Here is a 20,086-nt window from a genome sequence, read left to right on the forward strand (position 1 = left end):
CCGTTAGGGTTTCTAGTGTCCTCTGCTACCGTCAGCCCAGAATTGTCACCCATACATCTTCTGGTTACTCTTCATCCTAGGTCTGGATCTCTTCCTAGAGCCCCTTCTCTTGAATACTTCCCTTACCCTGGAGCTTCCTGGCCAGCAGACAGAAGGTGGCACCCTGTACCCTCAGCTTAGCCAGGATCAATCCTACAGCCCCCAACCCTGGAAAACCACCCAAGGCTGGGTGGCATGTCAGCAGCCCAAGGACCTGGAAGAGGCATATACTCCTGTATCCCTTTTAGAGTCCACAGGACTGCACCCTAAAGTTTACATGAGGGCTTGGCAAAGAGGAAGGGTTCTGATGCCACCTGACCTCTGAATTTCGAATGGAATGGGGAGCCCCAGAAGCTTCCTGAGGTACAGGGAGCCCTTAATCTGTCGAGCAATAATAGGGGGTTAGTAAAATGTACTCATTAGATTTGAAGAGGAGAAGGGGCTCTCTCAAGGTGAGGAAACTCCAAGGAGTTGCAAACTTTGTTATGAATGGGCAGCCACCCTCCATCCTCACTGCACCGGCTCTCTCCCTGCCTCTCTTTAGATTGTAGGCACACCTCTCTCTGCCGTCCTCGGTTGGGGGTCCGAACAACACACTGGGGTTGGAGCAACGCATTCGTGTCCCAAACACACACGCACACACGCGCACGCACACACACGCGAGGGCAAAGTGGGCATAGCGAGAGAGCTCTGACGCCCAGTCTCAGCATGCTGGAGCTAAGCAACTGGCCTTTGTTTGTGAATCGGAGCAGGGTAGGGGGCACCCTCTCGTCGCTGCGGAGCGCGCGCCTTGGCTGGGCGCGCGGCGCGGTGCGGCGGTGTGCGGGGGAGGCCCCACCGCACCCCACCCCCCGGGTCCCGGCGCCGCCCCCGCCCGCTCCGCGCGCTGGGCGCTGCGCTCTCCGCCCGGCCCGCGGCCGCCGCGCACTTGGCTGGGGCGAGAGGCGAAGAGGGGTAGGCGGGCTGCTTGGTTGGCGTTGGCGCTCTGCAGTGCAGTGGAGTGTTAGCCCAGCTCCCTATATGGTCGGGGATTAGCTCGGCGCTGCTGAGGCTGAGCCAGGAGCGGGAGGAGGAGGAGGAAGAGGAGGAGGAGGAGAAAGAGCGCAGCAGCAGCCAGCGCACGCCGAGCGGCTGCTGGGGGAAGCAGAGGCGCCGGAGGCTGGGGCACCGCCGACGCCTCGGGAGCCATGGCCGAAGGGGGAGAAGGAGGCGAGGACGAGATCCAGTTCCTGAGGACTGTGAGTCTCCGCGGCGGGGGCGAGCTGGCGGGCAGGTGGGGAGGAGCGCGGAGCGGGGCGAGGAGGGGCTGCGCTGCGCCGGGTGCCCTATGCCGGGTGCAGGTGCCCGGCGCGTTCTCCGCACCCGCTGGCTGCAGAGGCGGACCAGCCACCCACCCGCGGGGCCGGCAGCGTTAGTGTGGGAAGGGGCACCTTCTCTTGCCTGCCCCTATTTCCCCTACCGCCACCCCCACCCCAGACCTCCACCTCCACCTCTACTGCTGTCCAGGCAACTTGCTACTTGATCCGAAACCTTTGATGCCCAAACTTCCAGCCAGGGTTTGCTCGTGGTTGCCCTAACCTGGAGAATCAGAAGTGGAAGATCTCGCCCCAGAGTCGGTCCGCTCTTCCCCCCCACCCCCGCAACACTCCGCCCCAGCCCCCTGCCTCCTCCGAGGTGCCCCCACGCGCCCGGGAACCGCCAGAAAGATTCAGCGGGGTAGGGGCGAGCGTGGGGAGCCGAGTGCGAGAAGCAGGCGCAGGCGCTCGGTCCCACTCCTGGTATCACTCGGAAGGGAATTCACCCAGCGCTACCCCTGGCACGTTAAGCCCCGAACCGGCAGCTGCTGCTGGAGCGTTACTTGACTGCCCAGAGTGTAGGAGCCGCGGCTTCTGCTGCCTGCTCTCCCGAGTCCCGCAGGACGGGGAAACCCCGGTCTGTGGCTCCGCGTCACTCAGGTCCCCTTCCTGGCACCGGAGGGCGCTGCTCCGCCCCAGATTTTAGGGGAAGTGGCTGGGGGGCGGGGATCTATTGTAGCCACATCAACCTTGCCCCTTAGGAGTTAACTGAAAGCCTTTCAAGGCGGACTACAGCTGGGAGGTGTGGGGGGCATTGAGGTGCGTCCCAGCTCCGATTTCAGCCAGGTGACCTTGAGCAAGTCGCATAATCCGCCCTTCCTTGCCTCAGTTTCCTCTTGTGTAAAATGGAGAAAATATAACCAGCGTTTCAGGGTGATAAGGATTAAATGAGATACTGAATGTCATAATGTTTTGCAAACTGTAAATTGCTCCATAAGTGTTAGATCATTTTAAATGCGCTGTCTAGCTCTCAGGAATTACAATGAAATTCTTTCTTTCCCTCTCCCTCTCTCCTTCGCTTTAAGTGCCCCCCTTCTGACCTGGTCTCTGAAGATCACAGCTTAGGTCTTGTCCCTCTTTTGGACCATTCCCTCCCCTTTTCCAAAGCCCTTGACTTTCTCTTCCAAACATGGTTCCTCTGTCAGGGCTGGGAGTCTCATTTGGGAGACTTAAAGGGACCCACCACGCTACTAATGCTACCTTCTGATATTACAGAATTATCCGTTTCTTCATCCTGGATCCAGACCCCCTCCTCATCTCTCACACTGCATTCAAGAGCTCAAGACGGCTACACATTTGGCCGCTCCTCACAGCCCTTTTGTTGTAAAGCTGCCCGTTCCTTCCAAAACCCTGTGGAATCCCCAAGCTTTCCTTCTAACAGGTGTCCTTGATGTTAGCTGGGTGATACCTCCTGTACTCCGTGTATTGTGTCCTCCTCAATCAGTTGTTTCTTCTGCTTGCTATTAATGATCTTGTAGACGTTGCTGACTGAAGAAATCCCCTTCTGACAGATTGGGTCAGTGTGGAATAGAGGGCTGAGAGGGTCGAGGTGAAATCCTGGTGGTTTTCTTGAGATCTCCACCCTCTGTGTTTCTCGTGGCTTCTGTGGTCACCTTCCCTGACATTTCTTCTCCATCAGGCGGTGTAAGTGGGGTTTTTTTTTGGTATGCCTATAACCAAGACTTACTGTAGAGCAATGGTTCTTAAATTGTGTATGTCTTGGGTGTCCTGCCCCAGAGATGAGAGCAGTTGGGCTCTTTTTAATGCCTATTCGTGGCCTCCTGCAGGGTTCAAGGACCCAGGTTAAGAACCTCTATTGCAGATGTACTGCATGTCAGTTATGGCTTCCAGGGAGAGCTGGAAGTAACCATGGGAGTGAGTGACTTCACATGTGGCATTATTATTCCTCTTAGTAATCGCCTGGAGTGTTTTTTAGGCGTGTTCTTCAGTGACCCTGTGAACATCTTCATCTGTGGTTTATTGGGGGTGGGGGGGTGGGGAAATAGGCAATGAAACTGAGATACAGGAAATCAGGTAACTTGGCCATGGTTGCCCAGAGAGTTACTAATGCTCTTCATTACATAACGTTCACTTAAATCCCCACCAGAGCCTGGTGTTGAGCACTACTCCAGAGGCTGTGGTCTTCAGAATGTACTGCCACTGGAACTCCTGCTTTCTGACCTGTGACACTCTTCTCTATATATCCATGAATTAGACACAGTTATTTTTGCAAAACTGACCACCATCAGTTTTGATTCGCACAGAATTTTGACTGCTTTTAGGGGAGTCAGGAATCCCAGGGCTGAGCTAGAAGTAGGATTTTCTCACCTTTGAACATGCCTGGGTTTGAACTCCCCCACCTACCTTTACCTTAGAGTTTGCTGCGTTTCCCCAAACAATATCTTTTAAAGCATTTTGGCCACTTGTCAGTCATGTAATACCTCCTAACCTTCATGTTGTCCTGGACCAGAAGGTGGTTGATACTTGATGATGGAGAAGAATCCTATGTTTGCAACCAAGAACTTGAGGATTGCCATTCCAGACAGCAGAGGCTTTTAAACCTACTTTTAAAAAATAGACCATGGGGCGCCTGGGTGGCTCAGTCAGTTAAGCGTCCGACTTCAGCTCAGGTCATGATCTCACAGTTCATTAGTTTGAGCCCCACCTTGGGCTCTCTGCTGTCTGCAAAGAGCCCACTTCGGATTCTCTGTACCCTTCTCTCTGCCTCTCCCCCACTGGTTCTCTCTCTCTCTCTCAAAATAAATAAACTTAAAAAAATAGACCGAAGAATAGCACTGTGTTGAGGGTCTGTCAAGTTGTCGGTGGTTATGGTATCTTGTTTATTATGATAGTGACAAAAATAAAAGCAGCTGGAGCTATCAGTAACATGAAATGGGCCAGGATTACTGCAGTGATCACAATAGGTGTGTGTACTGGGGCTTTGGACACGTGCTAGGAGGTGGTGTTCACGTTCGCTGCATCCTCTGGTACATCTGAAGCCCATTCTCTCCAAGGTAGGGACAGTCCCTACACAAGGGGTTTGGAAGTGCAAGCACATCACGTAAACTAAATGCTTTTGCACCCCAAACCTTAACCTGGCTGTGTAAAACTACATATCCTCTCTGGCCTTCTAAAATCATTGGCAGTCATTCAAGTCAATGAGAGAGAGAGAGTCAGCCAGACAGATAGCCGAAGAATTTTCTTTAAGGCTAAAAATTTCCCTGCCGCTGCTGCTGGCAGTGGCATCATCCTGCCTTCCGATTGTTCTTGCTGACGTCGCCGGTGTCACTGACGTGGCTCCGAAGCTGCTCAGAAGGAGATAAACCTGCCAGCCACTCATCTGAAAGCAAGAAGTTACAGTGAGAGAGGAGTGACAATTACCGTATCTCCAGACGGTTGGAGCGGCTGGCTCTATACCAGGCTCAGAGAGTGCCAGGGAGTAGCTGTTCTCTGCTCCCCCACCTCCCTTTGGCTACAGTTTCCATTGAAAAAGAAAGAAAGAAAGAAAGACCTCCGAACCTCAGCTTGTTGTTTTAAAAACCCCACAGCCTTCTCCTTGCTGGCCCCCTCGCCACCACAGAGTTAACTGAAACAGAACTCAAAGTGAGGGAGTCAAGTGTTTCCCTGAGTTTCAATTAAAGATTGGTCATAGATGCCTCATTTAGCCCTCCTTGTAGAAAGTTGTCCTCTGTCTAAATTTGCAGCTCTCGAGGGACAGGAGAAGGCATTTGTGCTGAAGATCAAGACAGCTCATGTGGTCTGGGCTCCTCCCTACGGGGTGACTAGGACAGATCCCTGAATTTGAGCTGTGGCACCAAGTGTGAGCCCAAGTCCCTCCACGGCACCTTGTCCCAGGTTGGGAGGACTGTGAACCTGCGCTTGGTGGTTTATAGCTTCTGGCTTGTTTCTCCCCTCGGTGGAGTCCATTCCCGGGGCCACTGCGTGATGCCACTGTCTTGCTTTCGGGAGCTTTCTCTCGAGGAGGGAGGTAGACATGCATGACTTCTTCCTTCCAGCACAGCGTGTCAGGGTGACAGTGAGTAGTAATGGAGGGAGCGTTAGAATGCAGACCCAGATACCCAGGCCTATGCTGTTGGTGAACAGAGCTGGGCTCTCCTGCTGAGTTGGGTTTGATGTTTAAAATGACAGAATTCAGACTATCCTCACAGTCTGGGCCTTCTTGCGTCACTTCCCACATTCCCAGTCTCTTTCCCCTTGGCTCTGGAGAGCTGATCTTATTAAGGAGCTGTAGCGGAATGGCTGGACACCCAGTGTCACCTCCTTTCCAGGGAAATGCCCCAGGGCGGGGGGTGGTGTGTATGAAGAGGAAGCAAGGTCCTTCTCTCAAAGAAATGAACTTGCATCAGAAAGGCTGCATCCTCACCAAGGGGTGGCTCCCACCCACGAGGTACTGATTGCTCACAGCCAGGGGTTGTCCTGAGGGATCTGAAGCTGCCGAACTCCAGGGTCACGAGGTGATGGTGACCGTGAACTTGGAAATACTTGGAATGTGTTGCAGCCTGTGCAAGAGGAGTGAGACCAAGAACAGGTGTGCAGTTGAAGGTGTGACTGATGGAAGAAAGGTGTTTCTGACGTCTGTGCGTATTTTGTCTTATGCTGATATGATTGGTAACAGGATAAAGACACTTCAGTGCAATACGTTTTTCAAACAATTCATTCCTTTCCCATTATTAGTTTAGAGGAAAAACAAATATATTTCTCCCGTTCCTTAGGACTGATCTGAGGAAAAAAAAGTGTTGAAAAAAGGATGGGAGGAGTTTATCTGGAGAGTAAAATACTATGATAATTATTTTCGAAGGGTTTGTATCAAAGTAGATCTTATTATGTCTGTCTGTATTTATTTGTCTCTTTTGCTTGTTTTGTGATCATTTGTTTCCACTCCTTCCTGGGAAGGATTTTTTAATGTCCTAATTCGGTTTTTCCTTTACCTTACTACTTAAAGAGTTTTGAGTTCAGAAGCCACATTTTCTAATGACTTGGGATCCTTTTGAACGATTCTTACCAATATCATTGTGTAGGCAGAAGAGGTCCTGTGTCTTCAGAAACCAGTCCTTTAGCTCCTTTCCCACCCTTCCACAGCCTTGTAAACCCTTCTCGATTATAACTCGGTCTTTAAGCTACCCTTGATACAAGATTTATCCAGTAGGAGTGAAATGTAATAAAACATAAAAAAAAACTGAGCATAGAAGCAGGAATTCTTAATTCCAGACAAAGCTCACTGTGACCTTGAGTGAGTCATTTAAGAAAACAGGTTTCATTTCCACCACTGTATGGAGATAGAATCTGCTTTCATGGCTTCACAGAAGTGTAATGAAAGGCGTTGGTAATTCTAGCGATACCCCAAATGAGAGACAAGGGTGTGTTTTGTAGGATATCCTCATCGTGTGTCTCTTGCATAGGACATCAGCCCTACTTGTGACCGGATCTTGTTGTTGAAAAAGCAACTCATTTTCTCTTTCTCTACGATGCCCCTTGCCACAGGTCTTACCCTCTTCTCAGAGTTGTTACACTGTCTCCAGTGTTGGCTCAGCCCCGGTGTTGGGAAATTACCCCGCTAAAGCAAACACCAACTTACCTCAAGTTATTTGACTAAAAGGCTTGATTGAGAAGGCAAGTCATTTGGTGCAAGAGCCTTCAAAAGGCCAGGCAGGCCCCCAGGATTGCGGCCACCAGACAGAACACTCAGAGTTATTTTTTGCCCTCTCAGAAAATTACCAAAGCTACGACTTCCCACAGGACCACCTTTTATTATTGAATTCCATTTCTCTTCCTTTCAAAGCTACCTTCCTCCTTCTCCCCTCCCACTTCTTTTATGAGCCCCTTCTTCCTTTCCCCCAGAGCGTTGGGACCAGCTTTTCTATGAAGCCAGCCCTGCTTTTCCTCTGGATTTTGCTGCTTCAGTCACGTCTGTTTGGGGACTCAGGGCCGTTGGAAAGTTCCTTTTGGCCGCACCTGGATGAAGCAGATGCTTTTGTGGTGGGAGCCCAGCCAATGCTGAGGCTGCCGGGTACCACTTCTCCCCAGGGAGCCACGTCCAGTCTTCGGGGCTCTGGTGTCCTCTCAGCCATCTTCTTGTTCGGAAGCCGATGGGGTATTTTAGGGACAAAGACATTTCTAGCCACTGCAGTTTCCTTTGCTTCCGTGAGCTTTGCCATCCTAGCACCTCTTCAGTTCAGAGACAGGGAGGAAAAAGTGCTGGCACTTGGTCCTGACCCTGCTCCTGGGAGGAGCCCTGTGAGGTGCCAAGATGATTTTTCCCCCTCTTTATGTCATTTCTGATTCCCGATTGTTAGAAAACAAAGTTCAGATCGGCTCTGAGACTGATGATGCAGTATTCAAAAATAAAAGCTGTGCCTCCTCTCCTCACATGCACCTCTCCCCCTCTCTAGCCCGGAGCACATTGCTGACGCTACAGGAATACACCGGGCTGTTGTCCTCTTCGGCGGGTCGCAGCCCTGCAGGTAGGAGGCACTGAGACACAAGGCTTCCCCCTTTTTTCTTTCACCTTCTACCTCTTTAGGCAGTGGGCTCCTTCTTGATTTCCGGTCTCCCGGCCCCCACAGGGGCTTGTCTACTTGAGGAGGTCTTCTTTTTGTTGGATTCCATGCCCAAGAAGAAGGAAAGCAAGCATTGTATCTTCAAGTCAGATTACAGAGAGATTCAGAAATTTCGCTCAACATGAGCCATCCCCTCTGGGGTGACAGCTGCTTGCTGCTGCTTACTTGAGGAGTACAGAGGAGTCAGGAGAGAGCTCTGGAGACAGAGCGGCTGCTGCCTGTGCAGAATCTCGCAGGCCATCAACAGTTTTTCTACGGAGTTCCGTTTATGTGTGGTTTTATGCTGCAGGAACCAACCAGCGTGATGAGCAAGGCAGCACAGTTTTAGAGGAAGCGCGAGACTGAAAATCTGGGTTGGTGTCAGTGTGGACATGACCCACGTACAGAAGGCTTGCTTTCCTAGTCTGTCTTTGGAATGAGGCATTCACTCAAGAAATGCCCTCTATCAAAATACTGAAATGCAAAATTGTGAGCTCAGCGGGTGCCATTAATGATTAGCATCATTAACAGCCAAGCAGAGCCAGTTCCTGAAGGAATGGGAATTGGATCAGTGAAAGATGAGAGCGTCTGGGAACATTACTGAGAGGGACAAGCCTGAGTGAACATGCACTGGGTCTTGGGAAGCCCTGAGTAGGCAGAGGAAGCATTAGGGCACAGGAGTCTGGACTCTGGGGCTGCTGGCACAGAAACGCTCCTCTTTATCCACTTATGGCTTCTGATCAGAGGAGAGGAAGCTTTGAGTTACAGGAGACAAAGTGACCAACCTCAGGCTAGGCATTGGAGAGAGCACTACTTGCAACCAGGACTGGTGTACGAAATACTTTGTTTTTCATAGTTCAGAATCAGAGGCAATGGTTAGAATAAGAAAGTCTCAGATTTTTATGAGGTGACTCTCCATCAAGGTGAGAGCTAAGGTGCTGCCCTCCTGAAGTAGAAAAGCATTCAAGGGACAAAAGTCCATTATCCATGATCGTGTTTGTTGATAGGTTGCTCATCATTATCCCAAGGAAATGCCGCAGAGTTCCTGAAACCAACTTAGACCAGTTCCTACTGCAAAAAAGGGAGGATGCCAAGGAGAGCTGCCTGTCTCCCAGTAAGAGCAAATAGAAAAGGCTCTTCCTGGAAGGTCCATGCTTCTCAACAGACCAGTGGCAGGGCCTGGCATTTCGTCTCTGATCATTTCACAGTTGAGTTCTCTAATGGGCTTGAGCAGAGAGAGCTAGTCAATGGGACTACAGGAAGAAATGGAAAGTTCTCCATCCCTGGCACATAAATGTGCACGCTGTAAGAAGTATCGATTGGGACAGCTGTACTCTATGCTGTGGACCAGATCCAGACTTTAAATAATGCTAGAACAATGCAGGGGATCCAGTGGGCCACAACTGCACATTGAACCAAGAGCTGAATCCTGAAGGTCAAGTCAAAATAGAGCAGCTACTCCTGGAGGAGTGTAAGCCCCTTATGAGCCCTTGCATCTGTCTGTGATCATCATTGTCTGTCATTCAGGACACGTGGCTGTTGTTCTGAACTATAGCAGTGATCCACCCTCAAGTCGACCTCTCTTCTGTCTAGGCTGGCCAGAAAAGGGGAGTCCAAGAATAAACCATAGCAGTATCTTGAACGAATCTCATTTCTTTGCAAAAGGGATTTTAAGATGAAAAACATAACAGAGTACACCGCGGTCCAGTGGGTAAACTCAGAGCTAAAGCATTTGCTCTATTTGGTGGCATTTCTGTCACCAGATGCTGTAGGATTGTCTGCCCTTCCCTGGGTTTTAGTTCATCCATTTATCAAGGCATGGTGATAATGATTATATCTCAAGGATGCCTTGAAAATAGGATTGAAGGGACTCTGGGTCTCCTCTAGGAAAATGAGGTATGTATATATGGAGGGAGTGGCTTGGAATGAAAGTTGCCTTGTTGCCCAATTACCTTAAAAGGTTCCTATCAACCTAAAGTGGGAGCCATAGACTATACACTCCAGGAATACAAGGGCTTTAAATTCAGTCTGTTCTGAATCCCAAAGTATCTTAACATCACAAACTTAAAACACTTTGGGGGCCAGGCAGGTAACTAAATATATGAATCAGGCTTTATTTGCAAAGAGAGGTGGGCCTGATGTACACATTCAGGTGAAAAATTCTTGAACACTTCCAGCCAAGCAAAATACCCCTGCAGCAGGATTGTGAGCTGCTCGCCAGCTTGCAGGCGTGGATGAACCCTCACATTTTAAGTGCATAAGCTGCCCAGGATGCATGAATATTTTTATGAGTAGGATGAGGCTCACAATACACATCAAGGTCCTTGGATGAGAATGTCAACATAAAAGACAGTGTATCATTTATCACAGTGCATAAAAGACAGATGGGCAGGAAGATAAATTAAGAGGCTTAATAAATGATAGACTTGATCATCAAAATGAATTCAGATTGTGCTAGCCTTTAAAAACCCTTTAAAATGATCACATGGATATAGATATCATGAAATTTGAAGTAAGCAGGGTATCCCCTCGACGTTTATTGACCAGCTACTCACTGGCCCTGACCACGTTGCTGGCCTTTACATAGATGAATAAGAAAGATATCTTAACGTTTATTGCCTCCATTGCTGGAGGTCACGAGGGGGCTCAGTCTTGTTTTGAGGTAGCAAGGGTATCAGTCATTTCAGATCAATGTATAACAATTAATTTAAGTTTTCTGTAACTCCATGGTCCTAAAATAACTCTTACTAAAATGTGTGACCTTGGGGAGTTTCGTAACTTCTGTGCCTGTTTCCTCATGTGTTAAATGTGAGTGATAATAGTGTCTGTCCCAGACGGTTGTTGTGGGGATTAAATGTGTTAATCTGTGTTAGGTGCCTGGAAGAGTGCCCAGCATCTAATAAGTCCTCAACAAATATTAGCTACTAATACTGTCCCAACAAACAGCATCAGCATTGACATTAGGCACACTAGCTATTCCAAATGTCATTGCATGTTCATTTTATTAAAAAAAAATTTTTTTAGGGGCGCCTGGGTGGCTCAGTCGGTTAAGCGTCCGAATTCGGCTCGGGTCATGATCTCACGGTCTGTGAGTTCGAGCCCCGCGTCGGGCTCTGTGCTGACAGATCAGAGCCTGGAGCCTGTTTCGGATTCTGTGTCTCCCTCTCTCTCTGCCCCTCCCCTGTTCACGCTCTATCTCTCTCTGTCTCAAAAATAAATAAACGTTAAAAAAAAATAAAAAAAATTTTTTTTTAACGTTTATTCATTTTTGAGAGACGGAGACAGAGCACAAGTGGGGGAGGGGCAGAGAGAGAGGGAGACACAGAATCCGAAGCAGGCTCCAGGCTCTGAGCTGTCAGCACAGAGCCCGATGTGGGGCTCAAACTCACGAACTGTGAGATCATGACCTGAGCTGAAGTCGGACGCTCAACCGACTGAGCCACTCAGGCTCCCATTGCACGTTCATCTTAGAGTTGAAAAGTACAAAAGGACAATGCCCTGTGATCATTCTGTGGTCTTGATTCCTGGCATTCTGCTTACCTATAATATGATCAGGCCTTGTGACTAGCAGTGAACCTGGAATGGACATGACCTCAGGAGCACAGATGGATGGGTCATTTCTTAAGTGCCCACTTTGCAAAGCCTCTTGTTACAAGTGAATGGGCAACATGATTTTTGGAGACTCCTAAACACAGACAACTCATCCTTGGTTTGGGGAGATTTTTTTCTTCAACGTATGTTTTAAATGTGGAAATATGCCTTTCTGAGAATTCACTGTATTTTTAGCAATACAAGGTCATCCCACTATAAGGATCTGGCTATGCACCTTCTCGATCCCTTCTCGTGACTAAGGATGCAAAGCATGAACCTAAAGTAAAGCTTGATTCTTATTACATCCTTTGGTGTCCTCTTCTCTGGAGGGTCCTGTTATGGGGAGTGGTCCAGTCATCTACTTCTCACCTTTCCTATCAAACATTATTCCCATCTTTTCTTTCTCTGCTTTCCATGGAATTAAATTGGATAATGTTGGCTATGTAATCCCTATTAACAGTTTTCCTGTCCCTGGATGAGAGTATATGTTTACCTGGTTAAAATACTCTACTTCTTGTCAGTGACAGGTGTATAGGATGTCTACGCACATGGGCTGGCTAATGGCACCTTCGTTTTGACTAGATAATATCACCCTAGTTGGCTCTTTGTTTTCACTCAAAAAGAAGATCTGAAAACTTAACTGAAAACAACTGGGCGAAGTAGTTGGGAAATTTAATTAAAAGAATTAAAGCAACATTTCCCCAAATAATAGAGAATGGTTGGGCTTTTGATTTCCTTAAAGTAAGGAAGCGATTGTTCTTGGTGTTTAATCATGGTGTTTGAACAGCAATATATTTCACTTTTTTAGTTGTGAATAAAAACTAAATTGTATGGATGATCTATTTCATATACTCCAGCCTCAGTTTTTTAATATATAGAATGGTAGAAATCATAACTAATTCTCAGGGAGGGGTCAGGATGAAATGACCAGACTCCAAGATTCTCCAGAGCAAGGCCATATTTTATTACTATTCGCTGCCTCCTTCCCTGTAAAATCTGATAATGTCTGGCACTTGACGATGTCCTCAGAAATCATACTTTATAAAATATAAAACGCTGTAAAGATGTTGCACGTGCATATTAAAAACTGGGCAACGGTGAAGTCTGATTATGTATATATAGAGCTCACTATTATAATCAAATAAATTTAAGATCAAAGTTGTGAATTATTTAATTTTATACATAAATATTATTGTACTGGCTCATAATTAGGCATAATTGTACAATTCACATAAATGACTATAATTAGTATAAATTGTGCCTAGCCAGATCAATCTTTTAAAAAAAAAAAAGATTAAAAAAGAACTGAGTATCATAGTTCTTTCTTTCTTCTTACTGACCCTAAACTTGATGGTTTCTCTGGTACCACATACCATTTTTAGATTGCCACCTGTAGTGTCTGTTAAGAGAGTGGTTAAGAGCTCAGAGTGAGATCATGATGTGAATTCTGTATTTGTCATTTATAAGCTATTGAACTGTCAGGACAGTTTCTTCATCTCTAAAATGGGGATATTACTAGCTTCTCACAGAGCTGTTGAGATAGTTAAATATGGTGATGTTTGTGGAACTGTCATGAGCACAGAACCTACTCATACTGTGTGTATTTTGTTTTCCGTGCTATACTCTGCGATTTGACAGTGTGTATTTTAATGGTAGGTCCTACTGCCCAGTGGCTGGGACTCCCTTTGCCATGGCCCCGGCACCCGTGCTCAGCCACTGCTTCAACCAGCCACCTGGGATCCCGTAGCAGCTGCTCTTTCATGATAGGGGAACTGTTTAGGGGGTAGAAGATGCGCTTAAAACTGTTTGTTTACTACAATTTCTAACTCAATTAATTGGAAAAAATAGAAATAGCTCTTCCACCTGCTCTTCGGAAGACTTAGCCAAATGAAAACCTGTGGGTGTGCACGTGTTTCTGCTTGATTTTCTGAACACGTGAATGAACAGGTTGCAGTCCCAAGTCTCGCTTTTAACGAAAAACAGGAACCTGCGCCTGACCCCCAGCTGTTCGGTAGATGATGGCAAATATGTTGACTGATCCCCAGGTTTTGCTCTGGTCTCAGGTTGTGCTAAGTGCATGGTATTCATGGTCATGTCCTGATGAGGCCTTCAGAATACACATAGGAAGGCAAATAACTCACAAAGCCAGGGAGGCTCCTAGGTCTAGTCTAAACTGCTAAAATCAAATGAAAATTAAAAAGCAGGTTCACTAGGGGCACCTGGGTGGCTCAGTTGGTTAAGTGTCTGACTCTCGGTTTTAGCTCAGGTCATGATCTCACAGTTCGTGGGTTCGAGCCTTGCGAAGGGCTCTGTGCTGACAGCATGGAGCCTGCTTGGGATTCTCTCTCCCTCTATCTCTGCCCCTCCCCTGTTTCTCTCTCTCTCTCTCTCTCTCTCTCTCTCTCTCTCAAAATAAATATATAAATAGACTTAAAATTTTTTTAAAAAGCAGGTTTACTGGGGTTGTAGAGTCAAAGAAATTTAGGGTTAACCTCTCTCTAGCCCATAAGTTCGGTATATAATATGTCATTGGGGAAAATATGGTCCTTTTGCTCCAGACATCCTTCTCAACATATGACAAGGTACATGGAATCCCTGACATTCAAAATACTCCTGGAGATTAAGGCATTATCTCCAAGGCAAACATATTGTCTGGGGGTGGGGGAGTGGATTTAGATGTTGCTGTACGTGCTCCTGGATTATCAAATTGTCCAGGAATAACACCTTGATCTGGTAATGTGGCATTCAGGGTTGAAAGATAAGGAATGGTCGCTAGGGCACTGGCAGGTTCAGTACCCGGTAGGTTACTTTGGATTTCCTAGAGAAATAGAAAAAGGGAGGATACATTTAAAAAAAAAAAAGGCACCTAAAGGATAAATATAAGGAGAAAGAGGCTAAGCATCACTAATTTCATAAGTTTCACCCCATTGTTATTTTGTAGATGCCAGTATCTTAGATGGAACTCAGTGTGTTTCATTAAAGAGGAGTGATTCTACACTGATGTAGGCAAAATGTGTGTCATCACGAAAATAAACCCAATGTTACCATGGAATCATCCAGGCTTGGGGATACGGGGACTAATGTCTCAGTTTCTGACCTCAGTGGCTCATATGAAGTCAGCCCATGAACACTGAGAAATAAGAATGGCCTTGCCATCACACACATGTGTGCCTGACTCTCAGGACCAAACATACACATGGGACATTTCTGGGTCCTTCTGGAAATAGAAAGTGGATATGGGACGACGCCATACATGTGAAACACATATGTGCTCTATATATCTTTGATGCCAGTTTGCTAATTATTGATATTTTTGTAGTTTTTGTGTTTCTAGATGTTTGCAAAATGATGCTTATTTGAGAAACAAGAGGTTATTTTGATGTTTTTCCACCTTAGGAAAGATTTGTTATGTTTTAAAATCTCTAATCTGTACCAGGTACAGACCAGTAACCACTCCATATGCCCCTTTATTTCCGTGAGATTCTTGAGTGCTATCAACAGCACATACCAGCTTCCTTTACTGGCATGTGAACCTGCAGATTTAAAGCAAAACTTAGCCAGTGTTAACATCTGCAGATGAAAGAAAGTCATTTTATTACTAGTTCAAATTACTGGATAACTCAAGATTGATTTTTGTTTGGCTTTGTACTTTATGACTTTCATGTCGCTCATCTTGTTTTTACTTTTTATTATCCCTGTTTCTTCTTAGTGCTTGTCCTCCTTTAAAACCTCCTTCTGGACCTTCTTTGGAAATTTCCTTCTGTAGGTCCCGAATAGGACTGTGATGAGGTTCCTCTTTCTTTCTTTATATGAGTGTATTGAGGACTATTTGTTTTGTTTTGTTTTGTTTTGTTTTTCAGTGTCTGAAATCTGAGCTAAATCAGAGCTAATCCCTTTCTAACAGAATCATGAGACATTTATAGCTAGGTAGGGACCCGTGACAATCATCTATGAATTTTTGTTTTAGGAAACTGAGATCCTATGTGTTATCCATTCATTCCTTTACCCAACAGGCATTTGTTGAGTGCTTACTATGTGAAAGACACATGCTAGGGGCTGGAGAAGATTTAAGGTGAATTAAAGACACAGTCCTCTTCTCAAGGATCTTCAAGTGTAATAGGGCAGTTTGGACATCTAAAGAATTAACAGTAAAATAGGACAAAGGATGTGTTAAATAAAGGTAAAAGTTACAAACCCTGGAAGGGATAGTTAATTTTGACTAGGAGTCAAGGAAAATTTGAAAATAGGGAGCACTTGAACTGGGTGGGTTCTATAAGGTGTTGGTAGATGGGAAATGTAGTTAAAAGGGCATTTCAGATACAAGGATCATCATAAAGTAAAACCCAGTGTGTGAGAGTCTGTGACATGTTCAGGGAACTATAAAGGCTGGAACATAGGGGTTACATGGAAGGCTTTTGGGAGATGAGACTGGAAAACTTTCTTGGGAGCAAGTCAAGATGATCTGGCTTTTTTTCTTTAGGTAATGGAGAGCTAGCTAACGTACATATAATTTATCCTAAAGATTTCCAAAGATATGCTTATGTTAATTTAGTGCAGCAAGGTTTTGGTAAAGTAGGATATATAGGTTCTGTAAGGATGCTTTTGCATTGTTTTTTTCAGTTCACAGTTGCATGTCTGATGATTTGAGAATCTAGGTGGCCCTTTAAGGACAAACACAGACCACTTAAGCAACTGCATGTATGCAGACTAGACCCCAGATGCATGAGACCATTGGTGAGGCAGAACATCCACTGACGGGAAACTGGCCTGGCCCCAGAATGGAAATAAAGAAGGGTTTCATGTTGCACCTAAACCTGTCTTCATGGGATGAGGACTATTCCGCAGCTACAAAAGGTGATTTACTTTGGCTCAGGCCAGGTGGTTTGTGGTGACATTAAAAGAAATAGGTACTTCAGGAACATCTAGAAAATAGAAACTGATTAGCCCTGAAGGGCACTTAAAGGCTTTATGGAGGACTGTGGTTGTTAAGTATCAGCGGTGTCCCTTATACCTCAGACTGTTAAACTTTGGCCCCTGCATTCCTGCCAAAGGCCATGGCTTGTCCGTGGAGCACATAAGCCCCCTAAAGGCACAGTGGTAATATGGTGCAACGCTTTCTTGAATAGACATTACAGACCTTACTACCCTGGTTCTTGCCCTTTTGTGACTTACCATTTGGTCACATCCAATACTGAGGAGAAACAGAAGATAGAATTCAAATCAGCACATTTAGATTATTTGTTTAAAATTTTGCTGGAAGTTTAGTGAGGAGCATGACTGCAAAGTAATTGATAATTATTGTGGTCTGAACTAAATAATCTGGTACTTGATCATATTGTGCAAATTTTGTTTTGTGGTACATAAATCTCCCTTTCTCCACAAGACTGAATAGCTCTCAGGGTGCAAGGTCTTCTTTATTTAGTTAGTTTGATTTCTCAGGATTCCAATCAGTGCTGCTTCACATACACAGTGTGTGCACAGTGATTTCTTGAGTGATTGTATACACACACACACACACACACACACACACACATAACACACACCACATCTTTTTTATCCATTCATCTAGACAGTGTGAACTTCTGATGGAACTGAGTCTTTTTCCATAAACTCAGGGATTTGGGGTTTTTATTGTTATTTCTGGTGTATCTCTAATGGCCAACATAGCACAGCCTATGGCATGTTCTGAATAAACCTTTATAGAACAACCTAATAAAGCAGAATGGAGAAAACAGGAGGAAACCTAAGTTTATGTGAAATCTGATACCTTGTATTTTAACTAAACTCCACCTCTGGTGTCCACCTGTGTGGTATCATCAATTTCCCTGTGTGGGGTGTGATCACAGCTCTGTCCACAACTGCACTTACCTTTCTAGGATGTTTCTTCTATCTCTTTTCAGACTTACCATTGTTCCCTTGTAGATCTGCTTAATGAAGAGGGCCATCCCCCATAGCATCTTTTTTGTTCCCAGTCCTCAGTTATCCCTTCTTACATTCCTTTCTTCAGGTCTCAGGTCCTATACTTCACCTTCAGGTGAGCCCTCTCTCTCACTACTCTACATGGGGTCCTTGAAGTGAATGCCCCAGATAATATTCTCTTTGCTTTCATCAAGAGCTTCATTGTAGTTTTGGGGACATTGCATATATGTGGTTATGAGTAAACCTATTTCCCATGTTTCAGTTAAGATTAATCTGTAGCCTTCTTTTCCAGATGTTACAGAGGTGTAATTGTCATCTTGGACTTTGGTTTGTGGATCTAATGTTGCCATTCCAATGCCTGAATCGCTTTACAGCTTTTTATAAACCAAGATCTGGCATCCATTCAAATACATCTAACCCCGTAAGACTGCTTTTTTTCCCTCCTCCTTCTCATGCTTACATATTCTCTCTCCCTTCATCCCTTGGTCGCTTATTTTACATTTTTTTTTCTCTCTCTCTCCCTTGTTTTCAGATGCTTCTCCCTTCCCTCATTTCTAGCTTTCTTTTTCCAATCTTTCTCTGGAAATATCTGTAAGTACAGGTAGAGTTTAGCCCTGGAATAACCATGTAGGCCAGCAGGGCTCCATGAAAGGACACACAAGGTCAGAGCAGTCCCAGTTGTTCCCTGAATTGGCTTTGTGTAGCTGCCTACCAGATCTGCTCTACAAGCTCAGAGGTGGTCTCCTGCCTCCTCCTCTTTCCCATGCCCACTCCCTCCCCTTGACTTAGAGATTTCTGGAAGATGTGTCAAGCTCATGGGATGGCAAATTTTTTTTCTCTAGCGGTAAGAGCTGTTATGCAATTCTAGACTCGATTTCCATGAATGGGTCAGCATCAAATATTGAACTTCACCCCCTAAGAAACTAACATTTTTATGTCCCCAGGGAAGTCACTCACTGAGGGACGTGAGTGATGCTAATAAAAGTTCCAAAAGATTTATATAAAAACTACAAAGTCAGGCTTCAAATTTACCGGGAGAATGTACTTGGCTCAAACTATTATATATGCAGGGTTTTAAAATTCATTAAGCTGTTTGATGAGTGAAGAATTGATGATGACAAAAGGAAATTGATGTTTCTGAGAGGACATTTGCATCAGGCTCTTTCATTTTAGTGTAGAAGTATTCCACTTTGGTGCATTTTGATCGGAAGCAGAGCATGCATTGTATATTAGAAGCTGGAGCCACACTCATAAATGCTTGCTCTCCAGCTCTGAATATTCTCAATATTCCTTAACATCAAAATATTTTGCCATCACAACAGTATCTGTTTCTTACAGTTTGACAAATGGTAGTCTTTTTTTTATTCTGATCTTCTGCCCTTCTTTAATCAGATTTTTTTTCTGTCGAGTTGTGTGGGTTCTGTATATATTTTAGATATTAGCCCCTTATCAGATATGTGATTTATAAATATTTTCTGTCATTCTGCACGGTGCCTTTTCTTTTTGTTGATGATTTCCTTTGCTGTGTGGGAGCTTTTTAGTTTGATGTAGTCCCACTTGTTTATTTTTGCTTTTACTGCTTTTACTTTGTGTCAGATTCAGAAAATCATTGCCAAGACCTATGTCAAATAACTTACTGCCTGTGTTTTCTTCTAGGAGTTTTATGGCTTTAGGTATTAAGTTCAAGTCTTTAACCCATTTTGAGTTAATTTTTTTGTGTATGGTGTGAGACTGTGGTCCAGTTTCCTTCTTTTGCATGTGGTTGTCCAGTTTTCCAACACCATTTATCGAAGAGACTGTCCTTTCCCCATTATATAGTCTTGGTTCCTTTGTCATAAATTAATTGACTGTATATGTATGGGTTTTCTTCTGGGCCCTCCATTCTGTTCCATTGATCTGTGTGTCTGTTTTTTATGTTTTAATTACTGTAGCTTTGTAATGTAGGTTGAAAACAGAAAGCATGTTGCCTCCAGTTTTGTTCTTCTTTCTCAACATTGCTTTGGCTATTCAGGGTCTTTTATGGCATCTTTGTGCTTTAATATGCCTGTTTGGGTTTTGGCTTTATTTTGGGTAGAGGAGGGTACATTTGATTTAGTGCATTCAGATTCACCAGTCTTCTATAATGGCAGAGACCTCACCTCCGTTCCGGGCACCTGCCCTCCCAGGAGCAGAGCACTTAAGTGACAGAGACTTTTGAAGTTTTATGAGAAGAGTTGAGAGAACCTATTTTAAAGGTTGGTGTTCAAGGTTTTCAGCCTCTTTATCCTACTGCATTTTTTTTTTAATACATTAGAGTTAATTTTTTTTTTCTAGACATACACACTTTGGAACCTTTGGAAGAATAATCTTTTAAAATTGATTCACTCTCCTTCAAATATGTTTTATAATGTTCTTGAGACTGGTGTCACATTGGGTTGTCCCCTAGCTCAGATAAATAAAATGCAATAAAATGTTTACTGAAAATGCACATACACACAGATATTCTTGATGCTTAGGACCTTATGTACCTTCACACAGTTAAGGCAAAGTAACCTGTCCTGAAATTCATCTCACCTCTTATCTTATAGCTGTTTTAATTTGCTGATGTTCTTATAAAGTAGATCATTAGCTAATTCCACATTTAGG

The 20,086-nt window shown here is 45.1% G+C and overlaps 1 protein-coding gene across 1 annotated transcript in view; it reads left to right on the plus strand.

Annotated features, from left to right (window-relative positions):
• Window positions 1-1,214: 1,214 nt before the first annotated feature.
• The window catches only part of RYR3 (ryanodine receptor 3), a 524,192-nt gene continuing 505,320 nt past the window's right edge, over window positions 1,215-20,086 (plus strand). Inside the window, exon 1 of the mRNA XM_042989263.1 lies at window positions 1,215-1,277. Coding sequence (XP_042845197.1) covers window positions 1,227-1,277 — 51 coding nt within the window. The 5' untranslated portion in view covers window positions 1,215-1,226. The remainder of the gene's footprint in view (window positions 1,278-20,086) is intronic.

The sequence above is a fragment of the Panthera tigris genome, chromosome B3, assembly GCF_018350195.1.
Source record: "Panthera tigris isolate Pti1 chromosome B3, P.tigris_Pti1_mat1.1, whole genome shotgun sequence".
NCBI lineage: Eukaryota > Metazoa > Chordata > Mammalia > Carnivora > Felidae > Panthera > Panthera tigris.